This window comes from Bos grunniens, chromosome 23, assembly GCF_055505025.1.
Source record: "Bos grunniens cultivar Pamir isolate PY7600 chromosome 23, Bosgru_T2T1.0, whole genome shotgun sequence".
NCBI classification, from domain to species: domain Eukaryota; kingdom Metazoa; phylum Chordata; class Mammalia; order Artiodactyla; family Bovidae; genus Bos; species Bos grunniens.
In genome coordinates, this window is record NC_141187.1 from 26204979 (window position 1) to 26231393 (window position 26415).

Here is a 26415-nt window from a genome sequence, read left to right on the forward strand (position 1 = left end):
ATCACACATCAGAATGGCTTTTTTTTTTTTATTGCATTTACTTGGCATTTGCTGCTGATGGCAATATGGTTTTGTTCTTTTTGGACACGTTACTCCTAGAATCTACACTTGGATTACTTAGAATCTACACTTAGATTGCTCCTAGAATCTACACCATTTGCTTTGCTTCACGACAGGAGCCAGTGCTGCAACTGGTTCATTAGTCTGCCATTGTAAGACTGCTGCCTTTAGAACTGCAAGATGTTCCTGACAACCTCAACATAGTGGCTATCTGGGGGCGGCTTCCTCTGACTCCCAGGCTGCAGGAACTTCTTAATGGTAGGAATGTTGCTGATTCTTGTCTTAAATTCCTGAAATGAGAAATAGTAAAATCAGGCTCTTAAGAGCAGTCACAATTTTTAAGGGAGCCCAAAACTTTGTTACAAGAGGTGGAAAGCTTAGATCCTCAATTGGTGACGCCTAGAATGTTGAATCCAAGTCAATCCCTTGAAACATGTTTGCTGGGTATTCCTGAGAAAGTAATACAACTGCAGGCCTGTTTGGCATAAGTAAAATTTTCTTAGTGAAAAATCATTAACACCATTAGGTAGTGCATATCAATAACTCTAGAAATTCATATTTTTTGAAGTATCAGTTCCTTTCTAAAAATTAATTATACGAGAATAAGTAAGAGTGTGAGATAACTATAAGAATGTTACCACAATGAAAAATTGGAAATAATTTATATTTCTCGGAAAATAAAACTATATATAAATTATGTTATATCCCTAAAAGAAATAGGTCAGTAATTTAAAATGATGTTTTAGATATAAAAGAAAAGAGGAAGATCCCTGTATTGACAGGGATTGAACTGCATTGCATTGTTTAGTTTAAAAAAAAATAGCCCAGGGTAGAACATAATATACACAATTTTCCATTTTGTGTGAGAAAGTGGCAGGAGGGGAGACAAATATATAATTCATATTTCCTTGTATCTGCATAAACACTGGATGGGCACACAGGAGCCAATAAAAGAGATTATAGAGGTGAGAATGTAGGAGGGCAGTGGTGAGAATGAAATTTCATTTTATAAGTTCTGATTTTTCAAAAAGATGTGACTCTACTGCCTAATAAAAGAAAAGAAAATTAGATTGCAGAAGAATATGCATTGACTGTAAATATATTTATGATAAATTAAAAAATGTTACAAGCAGGCCACAGAACAATATTTAGCATGACACCATTTGGGGGGAAAATGTAAAATAAGACGTCAGGAAGTCTAATGCAGAACCATTTGGTTGGTAGGATTATAGGTCTTTTTTTGGGGGGGGAGGTTTATATAAATGCGTATGTACTTTTTTTTTGTTATTAAAAAATGTTGCTCTGGAACTTCCCTGGTGGTCTGGTGGTTAAGACCTTGCACTTGCATTGCAAATGCACAGGTTCGATCCTTGGTCAGGGAACTGAGATCCCACATGTTGTGTGGCAAAGCCAAAAAATAAAAAATGCTATTCTTGAAGTACAAAACCTATGGTCACCTAATAGAGAAAATCTTTGTAAGGAACTGAAACAGAAGCTAGGTAAGGTCTGGCAGTGTCAGGATTCAGAGAGAGGTCTGAGGACTAGCAGTGTGGTAGGAGAGAGGCAGGCACATAGGCACACAGACACACACACACACCCTTGTGTGTGTGTTAGTCGCTCAGTTGTCCTGACTGATCAGAGGCGGTACCCTCTCAGCAGAGGCTCTGAGCAATTGAGGGCCTGCATAGCATCAGGTGTTCAAGCTGGATTTAGAAAAGGCAGAGGAACCAGAGATCAAATTGCCAACATCCATTGGATCATTAAAAAAGCAAGAAAGTTCCAGAAAAACATCTACTTCTGCTTTATTGACTATGACAAAGCCTTTGACTGTGTGGATCACAACTGTGGAAAATTCTTCAAGAGATGGGAATACCAGACCACCTGACCTGCCTCCTGAGAAATCTGTATGCAGGTCAAGAAGAAACTGGACATGGAACAACAGACTGGTTCCAAATCAGGAAAGAAGCACATCAAGACTGTATATTATCACCCTGTTTATTTAACTTATATGCAGAATACATCATGAGAAATGCTGGACTGGATGAAGCACAAGCTAAAATCAAGATTGCTGTGAGAAATATCAGTCACCTGCATATATTCCAGATATGCAGATGACACAATCAAGGAAGAACTAAAAAGCCTCTTGATGAAAGTGAAAGAGAGTGAAAAAGTTGGCTTAAAACTCAACATTCATAAAATGAAGATCATGGCATCTGGTCCCATCACTTCATGTCAAATAGATGGGGAAACAATAGAAACAGTAACAGACATTATTTTGGGGGGCTCCAAAATCACTGCAGATGATGACTGTAGCCATGAAATTAAAAGATGCTTGCTCCTTGGAAGAAAAGTTATGACCAATCTAGACAGCATATTAAAAAGCAGAGACATACTTTGCCAACAAAGGTCCACCTAGTCAAAGCTATGGTTTTTTCAGTGGTCATGTATGGATGTTGAGAGTTGGACTATAAAGAGGCTGAGCGCTAAAGAATTGATGCTTTTGAACTGTGGTGTCAGAGAAGACTCTTGAGAGTCCCTTGGACTGCAAGGAAGAGCCAACCAGTCCATCCTAAAGGAAATCAGTCCTGAATATTCATTGGAAGGACTGATGCTGGAGCTGAAACTCCAATACTTTGGCTACCTGATGTGAAGAACTGACTCATTGGAAAAGGCCCTGATGCTGGGAAAGTTTGAAGGCAGGAGAAGGGGATGACAGAGGATGAGATGGTTGGATGCCATCACCAACTCAATGGACATGAGTTTGAGTAAGCTCTGGGAGTTGGTGATGGACAGGGAAGCCTGGCGTGCTGCAGTCCATGGGGTCGCAAAGAGTCGGACACAACTGAGTGACTGAACTGACTGGACAGATAGCATCAGGGGGAGGAAAAGGGACAAAGTGGTCTGGTAGGAGCTGGAGAGGAAAACAACACAAGCAGACCCATCAGCCAGGAAGAACATTCAAAGCACCACAAAAAACGGAAAGCATTAAATGTTCATGGTAGAAATTAAAATCTTCCTTCTCCCTCCATAAGGTTTTACTTCCTAATCATCCTATTCTGTGAGCAGGAGACAATTACCAAAATGAGTGAAGTAATGATTTTTAAAACAGTCTTTTAACCTTTCTTTTGAGATTGGCCAGGGGGCATATTTTGTTTCAGTCTTTGTGTCTGTTCGTGTTTCCCTGGACTCTGGGTGGATGCTAAAACTCTACCTTTAGCAGAGGGAAATCGGAAAGAACAGAAGCATCAAGTTCTTCCATTGTTAAAATAGCTTCCAGGAGCTGTATGTCTGCCCAGCTAAATTTGTTGCCAACGAGAAAATCCTCTCCGTGGTCTTTCAAAATCTACAGAAAGAAAAATAAAGAATATCAAATAAAACTAAAGACTATTTTGCCTGGCTAAACACTTAACAAAAGCATGGGGTTTTTTGTATAGATCAAATTTACTTAAGAATCTTTTTCTTGATAATCTCCAAGAATGCTTGCAAGGAGAGAATGAAACTAACACCTTTATGTGTGTGTGTTAGTCACTCAAGTCGTGTCTGACTCTTTGGACCCCGTGGACTGTAGCCTACCAGGCTCCTCTGTCCATGGAATTCCGCAGGCAAGAATACTGGTGTGGGTAGCCATTCCCCTCTCCAGGGAAGCTTTCTGACCCAGGAAGATTGCTGGATCGAACCCACATCTGTGAGAATCACACGACTGAACGACTAACACCCTTATACATTGTCGTAATCCACACAATCTTCTTGGAAATTTGACAGTGATGATCAAGACAATTTGGGTGGTGAAGTGCTGGAGTGGAACTCCTGTTGTGAGCCTAGAGCTGGCTGTACCCACCAGCATAGAAGACATAAAGGTCATAATTAACTAGAATCTGGCTACTACACCACAGATAAGGTACCAGTGGGATACCAGAAGCTCAAACATGAGCCTTTTCACCATCCAGTGAAAAATGAATATAAAAATTCCTCAGGTGCTGCTTTGAGTAGCAGATGTAAAAAACACAACTTTATTCCATGAATAAGGAACAAAGGTAAATTTGTTGTTACTCAGTCACTCAGTCATGTCCAACTCTTTGTGACCCCATAGACTGCAGCATGCCAGGCTTCCCTGTCCTTCACCACCTCTTGGAGTTTGCTCAAACTCATATCCATTGAATCGATGATGCCATCCAACCATCCCATCCTCTGTCATCCCCTACTCCTCCTGCCCTCAATGTTTCCCAGCATCAGGGTCTTTTCCAATGAGTCTGCTCGTTGCATCAGGTGGCCAAAGTATTGAAGCTTCAGCTTCAGCATCAGTCCTTCACTGACCTTGGTTTATTCCAATTTTGTTTGGTTAGAGGTTCCATAATTTTACGTCATTTATTTGGGAATCCTTATTAAAGTTTTGGTCCAAATGCAGTACAGCACTAACACAGCTTCTGCCTTTTAAGATGTCAGTCTTTACTCTTATCAGCAATAGGGAACGTCACTGTCCCCGATCCCTGCAGCCTGGGAGGTAGACCAGGGGACTTGCTGCGCTGTGTACGCCCCTCCCCCAATTCTCGCCCGCCCCTACCCCCACTGCCGCCTGGGCTCAGGGGCAGGACCCGGGGGGCGGGGACTTGGGAGAGTCACCCTCGTAGATGTCAGCCCTGCCCTGCTCCCCTGGAGGATCTGACTCCCAGCTGTCGCAGACCCTCACGCTGGGTCTCACTGCCTCGGCCAAACTGGATCCCCGCAGCCTACCTTTTCAAAGACGGGGAAGTACCGGGTTTTAGCTTTCTTCACGGCTAAAGCCAGGCTCTCCTCTTTTTCCTCCGGGTGTTTGAACGCAGCCAGCGCCACCATCAGCATGAGATCCAGGGTGCCGTCGGCGTACATGTCGATCCTGACAAAACAGTGGAACTCTCAATCCAAGAGAAACCTTTGTGTGAGGGGTTTCCTGATCCACTACTTTTTTTTGGTGTGACTAGCAAATATGGAAAACTCAGCAGTGGCCACAGGACTGGAAAAGGTCAGTTTTCATTCCAATCCTAAAGAAAGGCAATGCCAAAGAATGCTCAAACTACCGCACAATTACGCTCATCTCACATGCTAGTAAAGTAATACTTAAAATTCTCCAAGCCAGGCTTCAGCAATACGTGAACTGTGAACTTCCAGAAGTTCAAGCTGGTTTTAGAAAAGGCAGAGGAACCAGAGATCAAATTGTCAACATCCGATGGATCATCGAAAAAGCAAGACAGTTCCAGAAAAACATCTATTTTTGCTTTATTGACTATGCCAAAGCCTTTGACTGTGTGGATCACAATAAACTGGAAAATTCTGAAAGAGATGGGCACACCAGACCACTTGACCTGCCTCTTGAGAAACCTGTATGCAGGTCAGGAAACAACAGTTAGAACTGGGCATGGAACAACAGACTGTTTTCAAATAGGAAAAGGAGTATGTCAAAGCTGTATATTGTCATCCTGCTTATTTAACTTATATGCAGAGTACATCATGAGAAACACTGGGCTGGAGGAAGCACAAGCTGGAATCAAGATTGCCAGGAGAAATATCAATAACCTCAGATATTCGGATGACACCACCCTTAGGGCAGAAAGTGAAGAACTAAAGAGCCTGTTGATGAAAGTGAAAGAGGAGAGTGAAAAAGTTGGCTTAAAGCTCAACATTCAGAAAACGAAGATCATGGCATCCGGTCCCATCATTTCATGGCAGATAGATGGGGAAATGGTGCAAACAGTGGCTGACTTTACTTTTCTGGGCTCCAAAATCACTGAAGATGGTGATTGCAGCCATGAAATTAAAAGACGCTTACTCCTTGCAAGGAAAGTTATGACCAACCTAGACAGCATATTAAAAAGCAGAGACATTACTTTGCCAACAAAGGTCCGTCTAGTCAAGGCTATGGTTTTTCCAGTGGTCATGTATAGATGTGAGAGTTGGACTATAAAGACAGCTGAGTGCCAAAGAATTGATGCTTTTGAACTTTGGTGTTGGAGAAGACTCTTGAGAGTCCCTTGGACTGCAAGGAGATCCAACCAGTCCGTCCTAAAGGAGATCAGTCCTGGGTGTTCATTGGAAGGACTGATGTTGAGGCTGAACCTCTAATACTTTGGCCACCTGATGTGAAGACCTGCCTCATTGGAAAAGACCCTGATACTGGGAAAGATTGAGGGCAGGAAGAGAAGGGGACGACAGAGGATGAGATGGTTGGATGGCATCATCAACTCAATGGACATGGGTTTGGGTGGACTCTGGGAGCTGGTGATGGACAGAGAGGCCTGGCATGCTATGGTTCAATGCGGTCGCAAAGAGTCAGACACTACTGAGCAACTGAACTGAACTGAACTGAGATATTGGAACAGATGACTTATTTTTTTTTAAATTATTGAAGTAGAATTGATTTACAGTATTGTGCTAGTTTCAAGTGTACAGAAAAGTGATTCAGTTATAAGTACATAAGATATATTTATTTTTTCCTTATAGGTTATTACAAAATATTGAGTATAATTTGTGATAGGTCCCCTGAACAGGTCCCCAACAGCAAATCCAGGAAAATTTTTACTGTTGCAAGTCTTCATTTTAAGTTTACTCATTTCCTGTAAAACTGCAGTATTCCTGGGAGAAAGAACCCAGCCATGCTCAGCCAGGCCTAGCACAGTGCATAGCACAGACTGGATCCCTGTGGTGTAGAAATGCAAAAAAAAGGCCACAAATCTTCACTCTTCAGTATTTGTGGTAAAGCTTGGCAGCTCTTCCATTAGTAGATGGCGTCTGCTGCTTGGGCTGACCTCATGACTCAATTTGACCACTAGAATGATGTCCCAGTTCTGAGCCCAGAAGCTAACAGCCTGTGTGCTTTCTGAGAACCCTACCTGGCTGCAATCAGAACAAGCTCAGGAAAAGAGGACAAGAGACAGGTGGCCACTTGCTCACCAATTGATGGTCAGCCAGCACCCCAACTAGATTCTCCTTGCTGACTACCAGGTGACCACAGACCTAGGAGTGAGTCCAGCCAAGATACATCAAGCCTGGCCTGAAAAGGCTGACACCCAGATGACCCGTTGACTGGTGGCATTGTTTAGTCACTCGGTCGTATCCAACTCTTTTGCGACCCCATTGACTGTAGCCTGCCACACTTCTCTGTCTATGGGATTTCCTAGGCAAGAATTCTGGAGTGCGTTGTCATTTCCTTCTCCAGGGGATCTTCCTGGAGAATCAAGGATCAAGGATCAAGCCCAAGTCTCCTGCATTGCCAAGCAGATTCTTTACTGAGCCACCAAGGCTTCCCCCATAGACCAGTGAGCAATAACAAGTCCTTGCTGACTTAAGTCCCTGGGCTTCAGGGTGACATGTTATACAGCATTATTTGCAGTAATAGGTCATTGATACAATGCTCAATATTTGTTTTCTGAGTCAGTCATTGCCACCATTGTGCAGAGTAGTTTATGAGATCATTTTATGAAAACACACTTTGTTAGGAGTGGGGAGAGAATATGAGAATGTCAAATGCAGACCATTGTGAAGAGTAGAAGGGGCGTCCAGGAGCAGGTGTTCAGAGCATACCCAAGACATACGGGGTAGCACAAGCATCTCCCCTTGTCTCCTCCTCTCCCTCCAGGCTGAAAGGCTGCATCTGATCTGAGTCTCCGTATAGGAAGACAGAGCTTGGAGAAGAACCAAGTATTGGCACGGGCACTCTGGTACCTGACTGTCTCCTTCAGGTCCTTCCCATGCAAGTTGTACTTGGCAGCAAGGTAGCTGAGGATGGCTCTTGTCTGTGTCAGCTCCATTCCATCAATTTCAACCAGAGGCACCTGGCCGAAAAGCAGGCGTCCGTCTGTGGTTTGAGCGAAGAGATTAGGTTAAGAGACTCTCCCTCTATGGTTTTGGTCAGCCTACAGGAGGATCCACTTCTAATTTTGTTGAGTAATTCTTAGTTTTCATCCAAAGGGGTGAGTTTAAGACCCCGGTTGTTGAGGAAATGCCTACCATTTGTTTAATGGAAAATGTGAGATTTGCTTGATAGGTACATGGGTTTTTGCACGTTGGTTAATCATGGTTATTTAAGGCTTTCTACATTTGCTCTGACTGTATTATAGTATCAGTGTTTTTGGTTTTCAAAGTTTCAGGTGTATCAGAATCACCTGGAAGAGGTGGTTGTTAAAAATACTCACCCCACCCTCCAGATACTCTGATTCAGGGATGGAGTCTGAATTCTTTAAAAAGTACAACAGGTATCACTCTAGGTCTGCATGGCAATGGGATGGATGTGACAGCAAGAACCCAGGTCCCAGGCCCATATGTTAGCTTTGGCCCTTCGAGCCCTGTGACTTTAAATAAATGACTTATCTGAGCTCCAGTTTCCTTTTCTCTAAAATAGCTGTAATATCCATCGAGCAGGATTTTGAAAAGATGAAATATCATAACATAAGTATAACACTGAATACTGTCAACAATCAAGGTTCAGTAAAATCAAATTTTTCTTCTTTCTGAGTGAACTGCCTGTATAAATAATTTATTTAAAGATGTACTTTTTCATGGGGTCTTGAAGGAATGAATAGCCTTTAAATTTTCATAAACACCTGTACATTAATGAGAATAAGGAATTTTACCCAGAATAGGAGTCAGATTTCACTAGTGCACTGGCAAAGGCCACAGTTAATCTCCCCAGCTTCCAATAATTGACCTAATGAGACGTGGGAACGTGGTGGCAGAGAGCTAGCACAGGCACCACTGGCAGCTTTCCAGGGAGCCAGTGTCCCTGTCTTTTGGGGGTGATGGAGGACTTTAGACACATCTTTAACTTCTCCGAGCCTGTTTTCTGATCTGTAACAGTATCTGTTCTGCCCATTTTACTGAGTTTCTTTGGGCAAGCTCGTACTTCAGAAATATCAATACTATTTTTAGCGGAGAGACTACTAAACCTCCATTTCCTGAGACAGTTCTACATTTGTCCAAAACTGAATAAACATCTAAAGCTGAGCTCTGTGTTGCTGTTTATGAATGATGCAAACAGCCGTTAGAAATGATCCCTGCTTCTAGGAGCTGATGATCCTCTTCGGAAGAATTGAAGAAAATCTCAGATCAAGAACACAGGAGAGGACCTTTGAGATCATTTAGTTCAGTTTGTTCATATTACGGACAATGCACTGTGGAGGCCAGTGGGGCAAAGTGACTTGCTCGGACCCAGAGAGGACAGCTAAGCCAGCAGAAGGGGGCCTCCTGACTCCCAGTCCAGTGCTCTCTCGGGACTGCTCACAGATGGCAGCAATGCCCAGGAGGCTGTCCTCAACAGCCTCACAGACCCAGCGAGGGATGGAGGGTTCCCTAGGATTTCCTGCATTTCTAGGGAATACTAGGAGTGCCAGGGAAATCCCTGGCATTTCCTGCCAGATTGATCATGGAGGAGTTTATACAACAACATCCATTTATTTATTCAATGCATAGGTATTTAACCACTACTATGTGACTGTCCTTATTTAGAGTAAAATGGGGCAGAAATGAAGAGGAAGAGGGGAAGAGACGCTTCAGAGGGATTCTAGATAATAAAGGTCCTGAATGAAAACTGGGGAAGGGTTAAGCAGGTCTTCCCTCTCCGTGAGATTTCCTGGTACTCTGCAGTCAAGACAAGAAAGATTCTCTTATTGTATGGCAAGAAGACAGGATGAAGAGAAATGAAAGGTCTTGACCAAAGCCATGCAGTTTGTAAATGGCAGGTCTGCTGATGATTCGCTGAAAGTCTTTCTTAAAAAATAATCTGTGGTAATTTCATGACTGCTTATCAGCAACGATAGGGACCCTGGGTTTCCTTAGATAAAAAAAATAACATTATGGCTGTGAGAAGTAGGACTGGAGAAATATCAGTCTTCTCTCTTAGTGGGAGAAAATCGGGGAATTGTAGGGATTAAGAACTTCTGAATGTAATCAAATTTGGATCTTTTCTATAGTTTTGATTCTACAGTTGTGACCTGGTAAAATTATCTCTGTTAATCTGCTAAAACCACTAAGAAAAAGTGAATATGAACCACGAGAACCAGGGAATATTTTAGATCTAATTCACCTGCCCTTTTTTTCCCTCTCCTCTGGCCCACTGGATCATTGTGAAGAATCCTTGAAGCCTTCTCTGGTGGGGTGGGGATTATTGAACCAGTTGGCACTGGATCAACCCAGGCTGTTGCTAAGTTGAGGCCAGAGTCATAACCTACTCGGTACCTTTTTATGAGGCTAAGGAGGCAGAGCAGATGACACCTTTAGCTCTACACTGGGGGCAAAGTGAAGAGTTAGTATTAGCAATCATGCTGTTTGCCTTTTCTAATGGTTGTCATTCTAGAGTTCTGTGCTGAAATGAATATTTCTGGGAACATATTTTATTTTTCCCGTAAGATAACATTGAATAAATCTAGGCTCACCCTTCTGCAACTTCTCATATTGTTCTCTTGTTTCAAGAAATTCTTCTTCAAACTAAAAAAAAAAAAAATAAACAGGATACATTGTTATAAACCTAAGGTGAGAGAAAGAAAAGAAATGCTTATAGTATAAAATTCCCAACATCTTCCAGAATGAAAATATTATAAAAATTAGTTTAAAAAATTAGCACCTGTTCAAGAATTTGTTACTGAGAGGATCTGTCCCTCCTTTAAGTGGATAAGTGTGTTTGCATCTCCTGCATAAACATACATATTCATTTTCAAATAAAAAAATCACCTTGAACCCCCCCCCCCCAAAAAAAGAAAGAAAAGACCACAAAGTTATCAACTATCATGTAGCTGAAAACTCTGACAGACCATGCATGTAAGAGTAGCTTAGGCTAACATGGGACAGGCACCCTTCCTAATTAAAGGTTATCCCCAAGCCCCCATTCATATATTTCCTTGTCCTCATCTTAGCTCTACCTTCTCTCCAAACTCTTGCCCTCTCCTCCAATTGCCCCCTGATTTCTCCTCTTCCCTTTCTTCTCTTTTTTTCTTCTCTCTCTTCTGCATCCTCTTCCCTCCATATCAGGTCAAATTAGGCATTTCTTTTTGCTCACATACTCAGTGAAAGGGACCCAAAGATCATTACTCAAGTGGGAGTATCATCATTTACTGATGGAGTTTCCAGAGCTTTTGTGGGACAGAGTGATTTTTTGTACACCAAACCTTGAAATGGGGCTTAAGATAAGGGGAGTAAATAAAGCAAAATAAAGAAGATCCCAAGTCCATGTTCTAGAGGAGGTGGCATTCAATCAGGGACAAGGGAGTCTATACCTGCATGAAACAGAACAATTCCAAAGCACTTGTAAAAAATCTATGAAAAAGTCAGAGAGAGGGTTAAGAAAAAATACTGAAATTAGGGAAAGATCCCTGTGGGGTAAGCCTTTAGGAGAAGGGTCAAGGGGTGGTGGGCAAGCTGCAGCTGGGCCTGAAGTTCCAGTGGACAGCCATGGGTAGAACAGGACTGAAGTGCTGACCAGAGTTGGAAAGACCCTGGGAAATGAGCTGGTCTCAACTGAGAGAATGATTCAAATGTGAGTCTCTTCTATCTCCTCAATTTGTGATCCACCAAGATTATGGCAGAAAGTGAAGAGGAACTCAAAAGCCTCTTGATGAAAGTGAAAGAGGAGAGTAAAAAAGTTGGCTTAAAGCTCAACATTCAGAAAACTAAGATCATGGCATCTGGTCCCATCACTTCATGGCAAATAGATGGGGAAACAGTGGAAACAGTGACAGACTTTATTTTGGGGGCTCCAAAATCACTGCAGATGGTAATTGCAGCCATGAAGTTAAAAGACACTTACTCCTTGGAAGGAAAGTTATGACCAACCTAGATAGCATATTCAAAAGCAGAGACGTTACTTTGCCAACAAAGGTCCATCTAGTCAAGGCTATGGTTTTTCCAGTGGTCATGTATGGATGTGAGAGTTGGACTGTGAAGAAAGCTGAGTGCTGAAGAATTGATGCTTTTGAACTGTGGTGTTGGAGAAGACTCTTGAGAGTCCCTTGGACTGCAGGGGGATCCAACCAGTCCATTCTAAAGGAGACCAGTCCTTGGTGTTCATGGGAAGGAATGATCCTGAGGCTGAAACTCCAGTACTTTGGCCACCTCATGCAAAGAGTTGACTCATTGGAAAAGACCCTGATGCTGGGAGGGATTGGGGGCAGGAGGAGAAGGGGACGACAGAGGATGAGATGGCTGGATGGCATCACCAACCTGATGGATGTGAGTTTGAGTGAACTCTGGGAGTTGGTGATGGACAGGGAGGCCTGGCATGCTGCGATTCATGGGGTCGCAAAGAGTCGGACATGACTGAGTGACTGAACTGAACTGAAGATCTTTCTAGGCTCAGGAAGCTTCCAGAACACCTCCCTAGGCTTCTCCCTTCCTACCCCTGTTTAAGCAGAGGACTATGAGCCCACCTTCACCTCAAGAAGGCAGTTGGAAAGGGAAAGAGTGGATACAGATTGAAAGGCACCATCCTGACTTTTGAAAGGTGAAGAGGACCACTTCAGTCTCACCCAGATTACCCGCCCCACTTCCATTTCCCAATCGGGAACCCACCTCCACACCAGCTGCAGCCAGCAGCCAGCGGATAGACTCCATCCTGCCTCGGCCGTGGAAGTACCAGAGCTTGGGTTTGGCCGCCATGACTGCTGGCTTGGGTTTTCTGAAGGGCAAAATAAGAACATGTGTTTAAAAGAACAAACTAGCACAGACTATATGGTGTATCTCCCCTTAATTCCAAAATTGGTGAAACAAAACTATTATTTAGGGATGCATACATAGGAGGCAAAAGTATGAAGAGAAGCAAGGAAATAATTATGACAGACACAAGATGGTGGTTACCTCTAGTGAGGAGAAATGGGGGCTGATTGGATCGGGGTATGGGGGTTCTGGGATGCTAATAACGTTCTGTTTCTGAAACAGAATTAGTAATTAGCCTTTATAATTAATCTTTAAACTGTATAGAAATACTCTTGCACTTTCCTGTGTGTATGCTCTGTCTCACAATTTAAGAAATAGGAAAAGAACAAACAAACCAGTTAAGCCCCAAACTGCCCTGCATTACATGCTAGCCAGGATCCCACTTTCAGTGGCTGCTTATGCTAACAAAACTCGCAAGGAAGTAAGAAAATCAGAATAACAGTAGTCAGTTTATGATGAGAAACGTAACTGTTAATACCCACAATCATATGCGAACGGAGTCACTTGGGTTCTCAAGTCCTGAGGTTTTTGAAGCCATTTCCCCACAGCCAGCCACTTCTCCTCTGCACTGGATTTACAGTTTAACTCTTGGAGAAGTTTGATTCCTTTCCTGCCGTCTTGCCACTTCCTGGGCACTGGCTATGTTTGGTTGTCAAGATTCATTCCTTTTAAACTGCCTGGTTAGCTCTTGCATGACAATTTCAAGAGCTTCTTGAAAACCCACCACTGTATTGTCCCGGGAGACACAATGATTAAAAAGGTACCACGGTTCTCTGATTAGAGAAACTATGCTTAGGTCCAGCAGCTCACTACTAACAAACCTTGAAACAAATTGTACAATAAACCGAATGTGGAGAAAATATGAGAAGAGGAGACAGTGACTATGTCTTCTTCTTAACCTCTCTCCAACAAGATAACTCCTGAATCCTCTGATCTCCTGGAGCATCCGTTATAGGATGATTAAGGACCAGATAGAAGCAGCCCCTCATACTCTTAGAAATCAAAAGGAAGAAGGTGCAGCCAAATACATACAGTTGGTTCCTGTGCCTGGGACATTCACATCCAGATGGCCAGCTTCCAGGTCCTGATCATGTGTCAGGAGGCAAATGAAACTGGCAACTGACAAATGGGTCCTGGCTCAGAGCACCCCCTCCAGGTCTGCAGGCATTCTGCAGCTTTCAGATAAAAATCAAGCAATACTGGTGAAGTCAAATGCTGGTGTCTCACTTGGGAAGCTCCATCTTCCTCTCTCTTGGGTGCACAGTGCTCCCACATTTGACCCCTCTCTACCTGCCCTGAGAAACAGGGATGAGGATGTAAGTCAAACTGGGGCTGCTCTGAGGTTGCTTCCTGTCATTCTGTCTCCCTGAAATGTTTGGTCCAAATTCTGTTTGAAATAAACCCAATGGGACTCTTTTTATAGTGATTCTATTCTGCTCCCCTAGTTGGCCAAAAGTTACCCTTTGGTTTAGAAACCATGGATCTAAATACAGGCATCTCTGGTAGCTTCCAGAAAGCTGTTTCTGAGCAGTGGGTGCTAAAGTGTAGGCTGAAAAGTCTTTCTTCTGTCTGGTTATTCTCTTAGTGAGATGAAAACTCACAGCCCTGGACTGCTCACAGGAGATGGGCACCTCATGTGGCCACTGAGTGTCATGACTTGGAGGCTCCAGATTATGTATTAGTTCTTGTCAAGAGTGAGCTACCAATGATGCCAATGATACAGAACTCTCAGACAAAAGGACTGTAAGCAAAATGCCATTCTAAACGTATTAAGAATGGGACAAGCTTCTTGTTGGCATGGCAGTTGATATTCGAAGGGATGTAGAGATACGTGCTTTCGAGGTGGAATCAGTGAGAAGCTGCAAACATCGGACAAATGGAGAGCAGTCTGGCGTCAGGAATGGAATGAGGGGAGAGTCACTGAGTGAGAGGGAGGCCTGGGCTCCGTTGAATACAACCTCCTGGATGTGGCTAACAACCCCTTGGGCCCGTCCAAGAGAATGAACAGTGAGAAAGCTTGTGACTCACTGTAGGACTTTGTGAGGCCTTCTGGGAACAGATCCCTTTTCTCCTGTCTTCTGTTGTCACTCCTTTCTGAAGTACCTAGCTAACAGCATCTGATGGACATTCCCGAGTTGTTTTACAGATGCTAAAACCACCACCAAATGGGAGAAACTAATTACTTGATGATCACGAGCACATAGGCCCCAGACCTACCAGAGCCTGAGGACTGATAACGTGATACCAGCCCCCACCCTCACCTGGCCTTTAAAAATGCTTTGCTGAAATCCATCGGAGAGTTTGCGCTTTTTGAGCACTAGCTGTCCTGGACGCCTTGCTTGGTACCCTGCAATAAGTGCTACTCTTTCCGTTACCACAGCCCAGTGTCAGTAGAATGGCTTTATTGAACATAGGCAAGTGGACCCAAGTTTGGATCTGATTCTGTTCAGGTACAGCTTGCTCTGTGTTAGACATGGGGTTGGATGCTCAAACAGAAATGATAAGTGAGTGTGACTACTCCCATCCTTCAAAGGCTGGGGGCTCTGTGCTTTAGAGTCATGAGTCCTCACTATTGTACAACCTTATTCCATCTCTCTAGGCCTCTGTCTCCTAATCCTTAAGATGGGGGTAGTGGTTGTACTCCCTGCCTCAGAGAGTTGTTGTGAAGACCAAGGATTGAAAAAAATTAATAGATAAAATACATACCATCATGTCTCACCCATATCAACTAGAGTCTTCCATGCTTCTTTAATCAAATTACAGGTAGATATGGTATTTTCTTAGAATTTTATATGCTAAGATTGGCTTGTTTTACACATGATTTATGTTTGTCACAAACGCAACTGATACTTGTAAAAGAGAGCTAAAACTTTTGGAAATTTGATCAGATATTGCAATAGAAGATATTTAAAATGTAAAAACTGGTGTGGTTTTTGCCTTCATTTGTGGTTATGAGGGTAATTGGAGCACGTGCAGGGTTTGCTGCTGTAAAGAAGTGTATTTGGGAATTTAATGTGACCCTTTGTGTTCACAATTTCCCTCCCCCACCCACTTACCTCGGCCTGACCCACAAACATTCTCAAGATGTGTAGGAAGTTAAAGGATGAATCAACTCCCCTCCCCACCGCTACCTCCAAGTCTTCCCTGGTGCCCAAGGGAGCCCCCAAAGCCCAGGGTTACAATGAAGGAGAACTCATTTCAGATAAACAGGACCATAGCCTGCAATCTTACCTTCCAGTCCAAAAGAAAGAAAACTTTTTTTCTAGTTGTTAGTAACCAGCCACCACTTCTTATAAAAATCCCAGCAAGTGTTCATGTGCCCCATTGATGGCTGCCTCTAGCCAACTAGCCGCTCTTCCTCACCTCTCAGCCCGCGCTCCACAATGTTCTGAATTGGGCTCTCAGGTGAATGATGGAGTCTCAACAGGACTCTGGTCCCCACTCAACCCCTCCCAGGAGGAACTGTTCCTTCTAGAATAGCAGAGACAGACAAGCGGCCCAGTACATCTTACAATCTCACACCATAGCCCAGGATGAACTGCTCCCCTGGATTCAACACCACAATATATTAAGCTCCTGGTGGGCAGGAGTCGTGACATAGTTCTTCCATCTCCTGCAGAACCAATCCAACATTATCCTAGACATATGGCAGCTATTACCTCAATGAGCCACATACAGAGACCAGTTTTTTCATTTGTTAAGATTTCTGTGTTTGATCTTTCATTCTTTCAACATTAAATGTTTATGGATCTCTTTCTTTGGCTATAGTCCTAGGCTGCACACTCCAGTCATACAAAGATAAATAAGATGTGGTTTCTGTCATTGAAAACCTTATATCTAGTGATGGAAATATCCAGACCATGAAGAGGTAAGTCAGAATAAGTGTTTACGAAAAGCATAATATAGTAGTACAGGGACAGAGCCTTACAGATTAGATATATATAAATATGTTTGGTTCCTTGAGCCCCCACCTCTCCCTACTCCCAAGGCATTATAGATTAATGGCCTAAATCAACTTCTTTAGTCCTTTATCCTTGACCTGTAATGAATTTCAACAAAGATTAATTTCATACCACAACTTGGTAACACAGAGGCCCAAGTTTATGCTTCAGAAAGTAAACCCCATTCTCATTGTTTAAAAAAAAGAACATTGTCAAAGCTTGAAAGAACAGGTGTGATGGAAATATTCATCCTGCTTGTGGGAAACAAAGAAGCCAAGAACAAAAGAATTCTTTCTGGATTTCATCCCAAATGCAAACAGCTCTGAGAACACAGCTTGCTGGAAGAACAAGAGCCTGAGGAGTCACGCTGAGTATAAATTCACTCGCATCTCTTCAAGTCTGATTTTTATGTTGACCTTGACCAACAGGTGTGTCCTGAATTAAATACACCTTGTTCCCAAAGTAGACTCCTTGCCTGACTCCTTTTACAAAAATGATTTTATTTATTCATTTATTTTGGCTGTGCTGAGTCTTTGTTGCTATGTGAGCTTCTCTCTAGTTGCAGGGAGTGGGGGCTACTCTAGAGTCGTGGTGTGAAGGCTTCTCATTGTGGTGGCGTCTCTTGTTGAGGAGCACAGACTCTAGGGCACGTGGGCTTCAGCAGTTGCAGCATGTGGGCTCAGTAGTTGTGGCACACGGGCTTAGTTGCTCCGCGGCACGTGGGATCTTCCTGGATCAGGGATCGAACCTATGTCTCCTGCATTGGCAGGCGGATTCTTTACTGCTGAGCCACCAGGGAAGCCCTCCCCACATGACTCTTTTGACATTGGGAATTGAGACTCATCACTCAGGGGTGTTGAACTTCTCCTGTGTGCAGCTTTACCTGAGGTGAGCAGGATTATGCACACCTCACTTAGAACCCCAGGTGCCCAAGGCAAGGTGGGCAGAAAGCAGCCATGATGGTATGACAGCCTTTGGATATTCGGTGTGTGGTCTTTCAGTAATAAGCATGCCCTAAATTTCTTTTTCTTTCTTTTTTTTTTTGTGACCGTAAATTAAGCAATGACTTATGTGATAAAAAACAGAAAACAAAACCCACAAATTTTAAAAAATTGCACTTACCAGTACTTAAAACTTTGCTTTTCAAAAGGTATTTTTTAACAAAAAGAAAAGGCAAATCAAATATTGGGAGAAATTATTTACAAAGTGTACCTGATTTAAGGAACTCATCCAGAATGTATAAAGAACACTTGTACCTCAATAATAAAAAATAAAAAACAACACTTAAAACCAGTGGACAAAAAAAAAAAAAAAAAACCCAGTGGGCAAAAATTTGAGCAGATAAAACTAAAATTAAAAAAACAATTTTAGAAAATGTGTAAGAACATGTATCTGAGTCGGGCCCTGGATACCAGGAAAAGCAAAGACCTATGTCTAGATTTCAGCTCCTCTCTCACTTGAGTAAGTTTTTTAAACCTCTCTCAGCTACAGTTTCCTTATAGTCCCTAAATCATTTGGTTAGTGGTAGAAATGTGATGGCAACCCACTCCAGTGTTCTTGCCTGGAGAATCCCAGGGACGGGGGAGCCTGCTGGGCTGCCGTCTATGGGGTCGCACAGAGTCGGACACGACTGACGCGACTTAGCAGCAGCAGCAGAAATGTGAAAGTGTGCAAACTGCTGAACATAGTAAGGACTCAAAAAATGGCACCTGCGCCCCCCCCACACACACACGCATACACACACCTATATCTCCAGATTGTAGCAACAGTCACATGTGAGGAAAAAAAAATCAATGGAAGTGGAAGGCGTTCTTTAGAAGTGTATTTGTTGTTGTTTTCTGCTTTGTTTCTTTGGCTGTGTGGCATGCGGGATCGTAGTTCCCTGACTAGGGACTGAACCATGCCCCCTGCTGTGGAAGCATAGAAACCTGAACACTGGACCTGCAGCATCAGCTTTGTCAAGGAACTTGTTAGAAATGCAGAATCTCAGTTCCTGGGCTGGATCTCCTGAATCAAAGGCTGCATTTTTCACAAGACCCCCCAAGGGATTCATTTGAACACAGGCAGAGCCCGGAGAAATTGCGGATTTGGTCCCAGACCACGGCAATAAAGTGAATACTGGAATAAAGTGAGTCACGCTTTTTTTGTTTGTTTCCTAGGGCAGCTCCCAGTGCAGGAAGGACCCAAGTGACATTTCCTCTCTGAAAAACTACCACCTCCCCAGTCCTCATTTTCAAGGTAAAGACATTATGATTTCCTTAGGATGTCCCTGAAGCTCAGGGTGCTTTTGCCGACTTGAGTCTGTGGAATTATATCTGGAAGAACTTTCAGACCCCATCTAGTGGAGAAGGCAGTGGCACCCCACTCCAGTACTCTTGCCTGGAAAATCCCATGGACGGAGGAGCCTGGTAGGCTGCAGTCCATGGGGTTGCTAAGAGTCAGACACGACTGAGCGACTTCCCTTTCACTTTTCACTTTCATGCATTGGAGAAGGAGATGGCAACCCACTTCAGTGTTCTTGCCTGGAAAATCCCAGGGACGGGGGAGCCTGGTGGGCTGCCCTCTATGGGGACGCACAGAGTCGGACATGACTGAAGCGACTTAGCAGCAGCAGTAGCAGCAGCAGTGCATATAAAAGTTATGCTCGTACTATACTGTATTTTTTAACTGTGCTATATACCATTATGTCTAAAAAAATGTACATAGCTTAATTAGAAAATATTTTATTGCTAAATAATGCTTGCCATCACCTGAACTTTCAGCAAGTCATAATCTTCTTGCAATAGTAACATCAAAGATCACTTATCATCATAACAGGTTAATAATAATGAAAAAATTTGAAATATCATGATATTTACCAAAATGTGATACAGAGACACAAAGTGAACAAATGCTAATTGGAAAAATGATGCTGACAAACTTGCTTGAAGCAGGGTTTCACAAAACTACTATTTGTGAAAAAAAAGTAAAACAAAGAAACAGTGCAATAGCTGCAGAGCACAATAAAACGAGATGTGCCTGTACTAAAATTAAGCTTGAGAAGCCAGATCTAGAGTGAAAGCCCAACTACACTACACCTGGGACTCAGGGTGTGGCCCCAGGTTCTCCCAGGATTTGCTGCACAGGCACAAAATACAGAATCTGATGTTTAAAAAGCAGGCTGAGCAAATGGTGATGTGCAGGAGGGTGTGGGGCCAGAATAGAGAAAGGGAAGGGGAGAGAGAATCAGGCAGAATTCTATTTCCTATGTTGAATCATTTACACTGACCCCCTTAAAGAGAGGAATTCCTAGGATGCAAGGCCTCCTCCAATCTCCAAAATTAACCAAGTACCAGGTGTGTAGATTCAAGCTCTTGGGCAGATCTGGAAAAACAGATGTCAGTTTCTTCAACTGTAAAATGAGGAGTTGGTTCAGAGTTCAATCATCTTCCTTTTCTCAGCTTTAACAGTCTTTCTGATCTTACTTCTTTTCCCCTATATTCATTCGCCCTTTGCTCCTATCTGCTGAACATACATGTTGGGAAATCAGCCAGTCTTTTGGGGGCGATGGGTGTGAAATTCTGCTGACAATGTTAACAGTTGTTCTGGATAATTTAGGCATATCAATGCACATTTTCCTTGATTTCAGTTAGGCAAAAAGCAGGCTTTTATTGAGTTTTTAAGATAATGAAAGTTTTGAGAGATTAACTAAAGAAGTTGCCAGTTTTAGCAGATGTTTTGGGCCAGAATACAAGAGGCGAATTTTGAATCTATTATCACTAGAAATATCCTTGACATTTATTCTGCTTCTCCAATGGATCAGAACCGTCTACCTTCATGACAAAGCAGAGCAGCGCATGGGCTCTTAGTTTCCCAGCCAGGGATCGAACCTGTGCCCCCTGTACTGGGAGTACAGAGTCTTGAACACTGGACCCCCAGGGAAGTTCCTGGATCTGACACCTTAATTAGTTGGGTTTGACATGCTATCAGAGGGAAAGTCTCCTACATGGAGCCCCCACCCCCACTCCACCCTCACCAAAAGAGCTGCGTTAGTGTTTACATGTAGAGAAGGCAATGGCACCCCACTCCAGTACTCTTGCCTGGAAAATCCCATGGATGGAGGAGCCTGGTAGGCTGCAGTCCATGGGTCACTAAGAGTTGGACATGACTGAGCGACTTCCCTTTCACTTTTCACTTTCGTGCATTGGAGAAGGAAATGGCAACCCACTCCAGTGTTCTTGCCTGGAGAATCCCAGGGACGGGGGAGCCTGGTGGGCTGCCGTCTATGGGATCTCACAGAGTAGGACACGACTGAAGCGACTTAGCAGCAGCAGCAGCAGCAGTGTTTACATGACATTTTAAAGACACAAATAGCTGAACCCTATTCCTGGGTGAGGTGGGAGTGGGGATTACTTATAGCATGATGAGGGAGGTAATTTTGTTCCAAGTTCACATGCTAAGTAAGCATCTTCTATATTTCAGTTACAGAAATGAAATTTCCTTTGCATTAAAGTCTAACAGATTGATTCATGTTGACTTATCCTCGCAAGGTTAACAAACTTACTTAAATGAAAAATATAGCTGAGGGAGGAGACTTTCATCCCACGCTCCTTGGAGGATAAACAAAGTGAACCACAACATGGCCCACTGCTGTTAAAAACTGGGGCAAATTCTAGAAAAATCTGTGTCAGGGTTTGACTTAGAGACTCCTGCTTTCAACTTGGCGCCATCCCCTGAGGAAGCAAGACCCCAGGGGAAGACCCCAGTGTCAGATCATTTGAACTGAATCTTCCACGCATACAAGGGATGCAGGAGATTGAGTTTACCTGTAGGCACCCAGCACAGAGCGGGTGATTTCTGTGTTCTTTCCAGCTGTGTTCAAAATGATGCAATTTGGCCAAGGAGGAAAAAATGTCATGGCTCAAAAATTAACAAATGCTTAAGTTCCACCAAGGGCATTATGTCCACCAATCAACTGAAATACCACTTGACTCTTACATACTTATTTTTGAAATTACACTTAATACGTAACACAGTTTTGAGGGCATTTGAATGTCTGACATAATGCACATTTCATGCATCGAAATGATAGTCTTCAAAGGCCTTGTTTAGATGTACATATGCTATTTCATTTTCATAGGTGTATCTACTCTGCAGAAAAAAATACCCATTCCTTTTGTTTGATATAAGCAAGTTTAGAAATAGTCATTACTGTAGAGCAGAGACTGGAACAGCATTTTAAATCAACTATACTTCAACAAAAATAAAAGTAAATTCATTAAGTTAACCATAAAATCACAAAAATTTCTGACTACAAGTGACAAATTTGGTCACAAAATAAACTATCCAACCAAGCCTAAAAAGAACAGATAAGAACTTCACCACTAACCTTATCTCTTCCTGGATCTCCTCTCTGGGGTGCTTCAGGGGGATTACGTGAGGATTTATAACCCTTTCTTTTCTAATTGAACGCTCTACCCCTTCAAGGGATTGGCCAATGAGCATTCGAGTTTGTACATACCTCTAGGGCTTCACTTTACATCCATTGTTTGGATGTTAGATCAGGTTACTCAAGTAAGTTGAAAGAAAGATTCCACTGGCTCATGCAACAAATATTTACTGAGTACCACTCTGTGCCTGGTACTGTTTTAGTCCCAGGGTCTACGATGTTACATATGTCAGACTCAATTCCTGCATTGGTGGTACTGCTTACATTCTAGTTGGGGAAAACAGGCTGTATGAATATATAAGCAAATAAGTGCGAGGTGTTCAAAATAATAATGCCAACAATGTATCAGATGATTATAGCTTACGGATAAAAGAAATCTATGACAACAGTGTTATAAGGGGTAGGACAGAGGAATTATAAGCAGTTATAAGGTACCTGAGAAGTCTGTATGCAGATCAAGAAGCAACAGTTAGAAGTGGACATGGAACAACAGACTGGTTCCAAATAGGAAAAGGAGTACGTCAAGGCTGTATATTGTCATCCTGCTTATTTAAACTTATGTGCAGAATACATCATGCGAAATGCCAGGCTGGATGAAGCACAAGCTGGAATCAATATTGCTGGGAGAAATATCAATAACCTCAGATTCACAGATGACACCACCTTTATGGCAGAAAGCGAAGAACTAAAGAGACTCTTGATGAAAGTGAAAGAAGACAGTGAAAAAGTTGGCTTAAAGCTCAACATTCAGAAAACTAAGATCATGGCATCCGGTCCCATCACTTCATGGCAAATAGATGGAGAAACAGTGGAAACAGTGACAGACTTTATTTTGGGGGGCTCCAAAATCACTGCAGATGGTGACTGTAGCCATGAAATTTAAAGACGCTTACTCCTTGGAAGAAAAGTTATGACCAACCTAGACAGCATATTAAAAAGCAGAGACATTACTTTGCCAACAAAGGTCCATCTCGTTAAGGCTATGGTTTTTCCAGTAGTTATGTAAGGATGTGAGAGTTGGACTATAAAGAAAGCTGAGCGCTAAGAATTGATGCTTTTGAAGTGTGGCATTGGAGAAGACTCTTGAGAGTCCCTTGGACTGCAAGGAGATCCAACCAGTCCATCCTAAAGGAAATCAGTCCTGAATATTCATTGGAAGGATTGATGCTGAAGCTGAAACTCCAATACTTTGGCCACCTGATGCGAAGAACTGACTCATTGGAAAAGACCCTGATGCTAGGAAAGATTGAAGGCTGGAGAAGGGGACGACAGAGGACGAGATGGTTGGATGGCATCACTGATTCGATGGACATGAGTTTGAGTAAGCTTCAGGAGTTGGTGATGGACAGGGAAGCCTGGTGTGCTGCAGTCCATGGGGTCGCAAAGAGTCAGACACAACTGAGCAACTGAACTGAACTGATAAGGTACCTGCATCACCTGTGAAGTGATACAGTGTTGTTGGAAGAGGCCTTAGTGTTGTTGTATATAAATATTACAAACTTCAGAACAACCACTAAAACTAGAAAAATACAAACTATAATTGACATGCTAAGAAAGGAGAAAAAATAGAATTATATAACATGCTCAATTAAAACAGACAGGGCAGAAAAAGAATAGAAGACAAAGCAAAAACAGTGGGGGGTGAAGAACCAAGGCAACAAATAGAAAAGAGTCACACAAAAAAGAAAAGAGTAGAGATTAATGCAACCACATCAATAATCACTTTAAATGTGAATTGTCGTGGTCTGTGCACAAGTTGGAAAAGAATCTCTAGACACAGATTCTAGAGGCAGAATGAGAGGAGTATAGAGTTTATTAAAGCAGGAGATACTGTTAGAACAGCGGGCTGGCTCAAGGAAGAGCTGACTCCTTTCATGGATTAGTAGCCAATTTTTATAGTCTCAAGACAAAGAAAATTCCTGCTGGAAGGGTAGCATTAGGTGATTAGTTAGGGTGCTATAGGGTGGGTAATTGGGTGAGTATATTTTCCTAATATGGGGTAAGGGAGCTGGCCAGTTTAGATCAGGGAGGCTCATGGCAATGGTTACTGTGGGACTTGGTCAGTTCGGAGATGACCTTGGTGCAGGGCTCCACCTGTGTGGCCTCCATATAAGGCTTTACACCTGTGACCGTGATACAGAGCTCCATATGAATGTTGTAAACATTCATGAGTGGATTTTAAAACAAGACCCTATTTTTGGTTTTCTGTAAGAAACCCACTTTAAAGACACAGATTGATTAAACAGAGAGATTGATGGTGGGTGTCAAGTGCTTTGAAGAAAATAAAATGATGAGAACATGAGAGATGAGATGGATGATGAGAAAGAAACATGGGGTGCGGGGTTGGGTCACCGAGTTCATGATCAGAAGATTCCCTTAGTGGGAACATTGAAGCTGATGGAACAAGGATCCCGCCACGGAATCTTCTGGGCAGACAATTTGGGTAAAGGAATAAAATGCACATACAACAAAGTGGGAACACCAGCAAGTACGAGAGCCTGGGCTGGTAGCCATTTGCTGCAGAGGCTGGAATTCACCTTCTGCTGTTGCATCCACAGGCCCTTCCATACCCACCCTCCTCAGGGACCCAGGCAGAAGTGTCACGGGTTCCTTTGGGCACCCAGTCTGCCAAAGCCCTCTAAGCAGCTGATATTGGGTCCTGGGCTCATTAGGTGCTGCACCTCCTCCTCTGACAGACACCAGAACCCCACACCGTTCAGCTCCTCCTTTTGTCCCAGAGGACACTGGAGCCCCCACAAGTGCCCCGTTTACCCCCGGGGTGCCCTTTCACCCCGTTGGCTCAGCTGCTGTGTGGTCTAGCCCGTGAGCTTCATGGGCCCCCTCTGCCCTGTCTCCCTGCCTCACACGTCTGATTCCTTCCTGAACACAGCATGCTGACATCTTTGAGGACAACCATCTGCTGCCTGACCTCCTGGCTCTTTTACCAGAGTCTGGCGGCTTGTGAAGATGGGATGGTGGAGGCTGTTGAGACTAAAAGGTCTGGACCCCCCAAAAAGCTTGTAACAAGGCCAGGAAATTGCACTTGTTTGGGATGGGGGAGGGGGAGCTTGTCTCCAACATGGGAAGTGAACTGAATGATTTAAGGTCGTATAACCCTGAACAGAGCGGTATGGGAACCTGTCTTCACTGGAGGCAGCTTGGCTTTTGTCTTTATTTTCACTAATCCTCCAATTCAGCACAGACCCAACTTCCTCACTGGTTGTCTTCTCCAAGAGCCAGCCTTGAGGGCCCCCTTGTGTCCGAGAGAATTAAAACCCCCAGAGCACTGTTTGCACAATGGCTTCTGGTCTGCTCGAATAATCTATCAGGCAATGGCCCTAGGTATTGAAATCCCACCCAGTCATATAACAGCTCCCATTTCCTGCTGTCTTACACAACTCAACCACAGAGATCTTGTTACCAAGTCAGTGTCTGCTCCCATGTGTAAATTAATCTCCGAGTGAGGGTAAAGTGTTTGCCCTCACCGAAGCATTGGAAGGGAGCAATCCAAGACCGCCCTTGCTCTGACACCAACAGCAGGTTCACGGTGGTGGTGGTTTAATTGTTCAGTCGTGTCCGACTCTTGTGACCCCCACGGACTGTAGCCCGCCAGGCTCCTCTGTCCATGGAATTCTCCAGGCAAGAATCCTGGAGTGGGCTGCCATTTCCTACTCCAGGGGATCTTCCTGACCCGGGATCACACCCATGTCTCTTACTTCTCCTGCACTTGCAGGTAGGTTCTGTACCACTAGTGCCACCTGGAAAGCCCTCGGAGTGTCCCCCAAACGGCCTCATGCCCGAACAGTCTGCTGGAAAGACTCACAGAACTCACAGAAAATGGTCATACTCACAGCAACGGTTTACTACGGAGAGGACACAGATGAAAATCTGTCAAGGGAAGAGATGCACAGGACTGAGTCCAGAAGGGTTCCAGGCTCAGAGTGTCCAGATGTCCTCATTCGGCAGAACCGGAAGTCCAGGGTTTTACTGGAGCTCCATCATGTGGGCATGACTGACCACCCACGTGGCTGATCTGTCTCCAGCCCCCTCCAGGGTGGGGCTGACACCACATGACCCAGAGCCCCGCCCTCCATCGCATGGTTGCCGTGGCTCAAAGCCTATGCTTGAAATCATATAGCCATTGTTATCTACCTGGCCCAGGGCCCCTGGCAAACAAAGATACTCCTATCAGGCATGTCTCCGAATAGTAAATGGTAAGAGAGATTCTAAGGCTTAGAGATCAGCTTCCTGAAGCCAAGGCCAGACCTGTACGTGGGGAAGGTGATTCTTTCTGCATCCCCACCCCCACACCCA

The 26415-nt window shown here is 43.6% G+C and overlaps 1 protein-coding gene and 1 long non-coding RNA gene across 3 annotated transcripts in view; one reads left to right on the forward strand and one right to left on the reverse strand.

Moving 5' to 3' along the window:
• Window positions 1-18914, forward strand: part of LOC147346968 (uncharacterized) — a 49919-nt gene extending 31005 nt beyond the window's left edge. The window contains exon 3 of the long non-coding RNA XR_015152059.1: window positions 18833-18914. This is a non-coding gene — a long non-coding RNA (uncharacterized LOC147346968). The remainder of the gene's footprint in view (window positions 1-18832) is intronic.
• LOC147346969 (glutathione S-transferase A4-like) lies at window positions 15-26209 on the reverse strand. 2 transcript variants are annotated; one of them, XM_086369116.1, is made up of 7 exons: window positions 25953-26209; window positions 12589-12694; window positions 10461-10512; window positions 7756-7888; window positions 4792-4933; window positions 3272-3403; window positions 15-350 (listed from the first exon to the last, which is right to left on the reverse strand). In XM_086369116.1, exons 2-7 carry the CDS (start codon window positions 12673-12675, stop codon window positions 228-230), a joined length of 669 nt encoding a protein of 222 aa, XP_086225242.1. In that variant the 5' UTR covers window positions 12676-12694; window positions 25953-26209; the 3' UTR covers window positions 15-227. The 2 variants fall into 2 exon arrangements, with proteins under 2 accessions (XP_086225242.1, XP_086225241.1); XM_086369115.1 differs by lacking the exon at window positions 25953-26209 and adding an exon at window positions 22042-22106.
• Window positions 26210-26415: the final 206 nt, after the last annotated feature.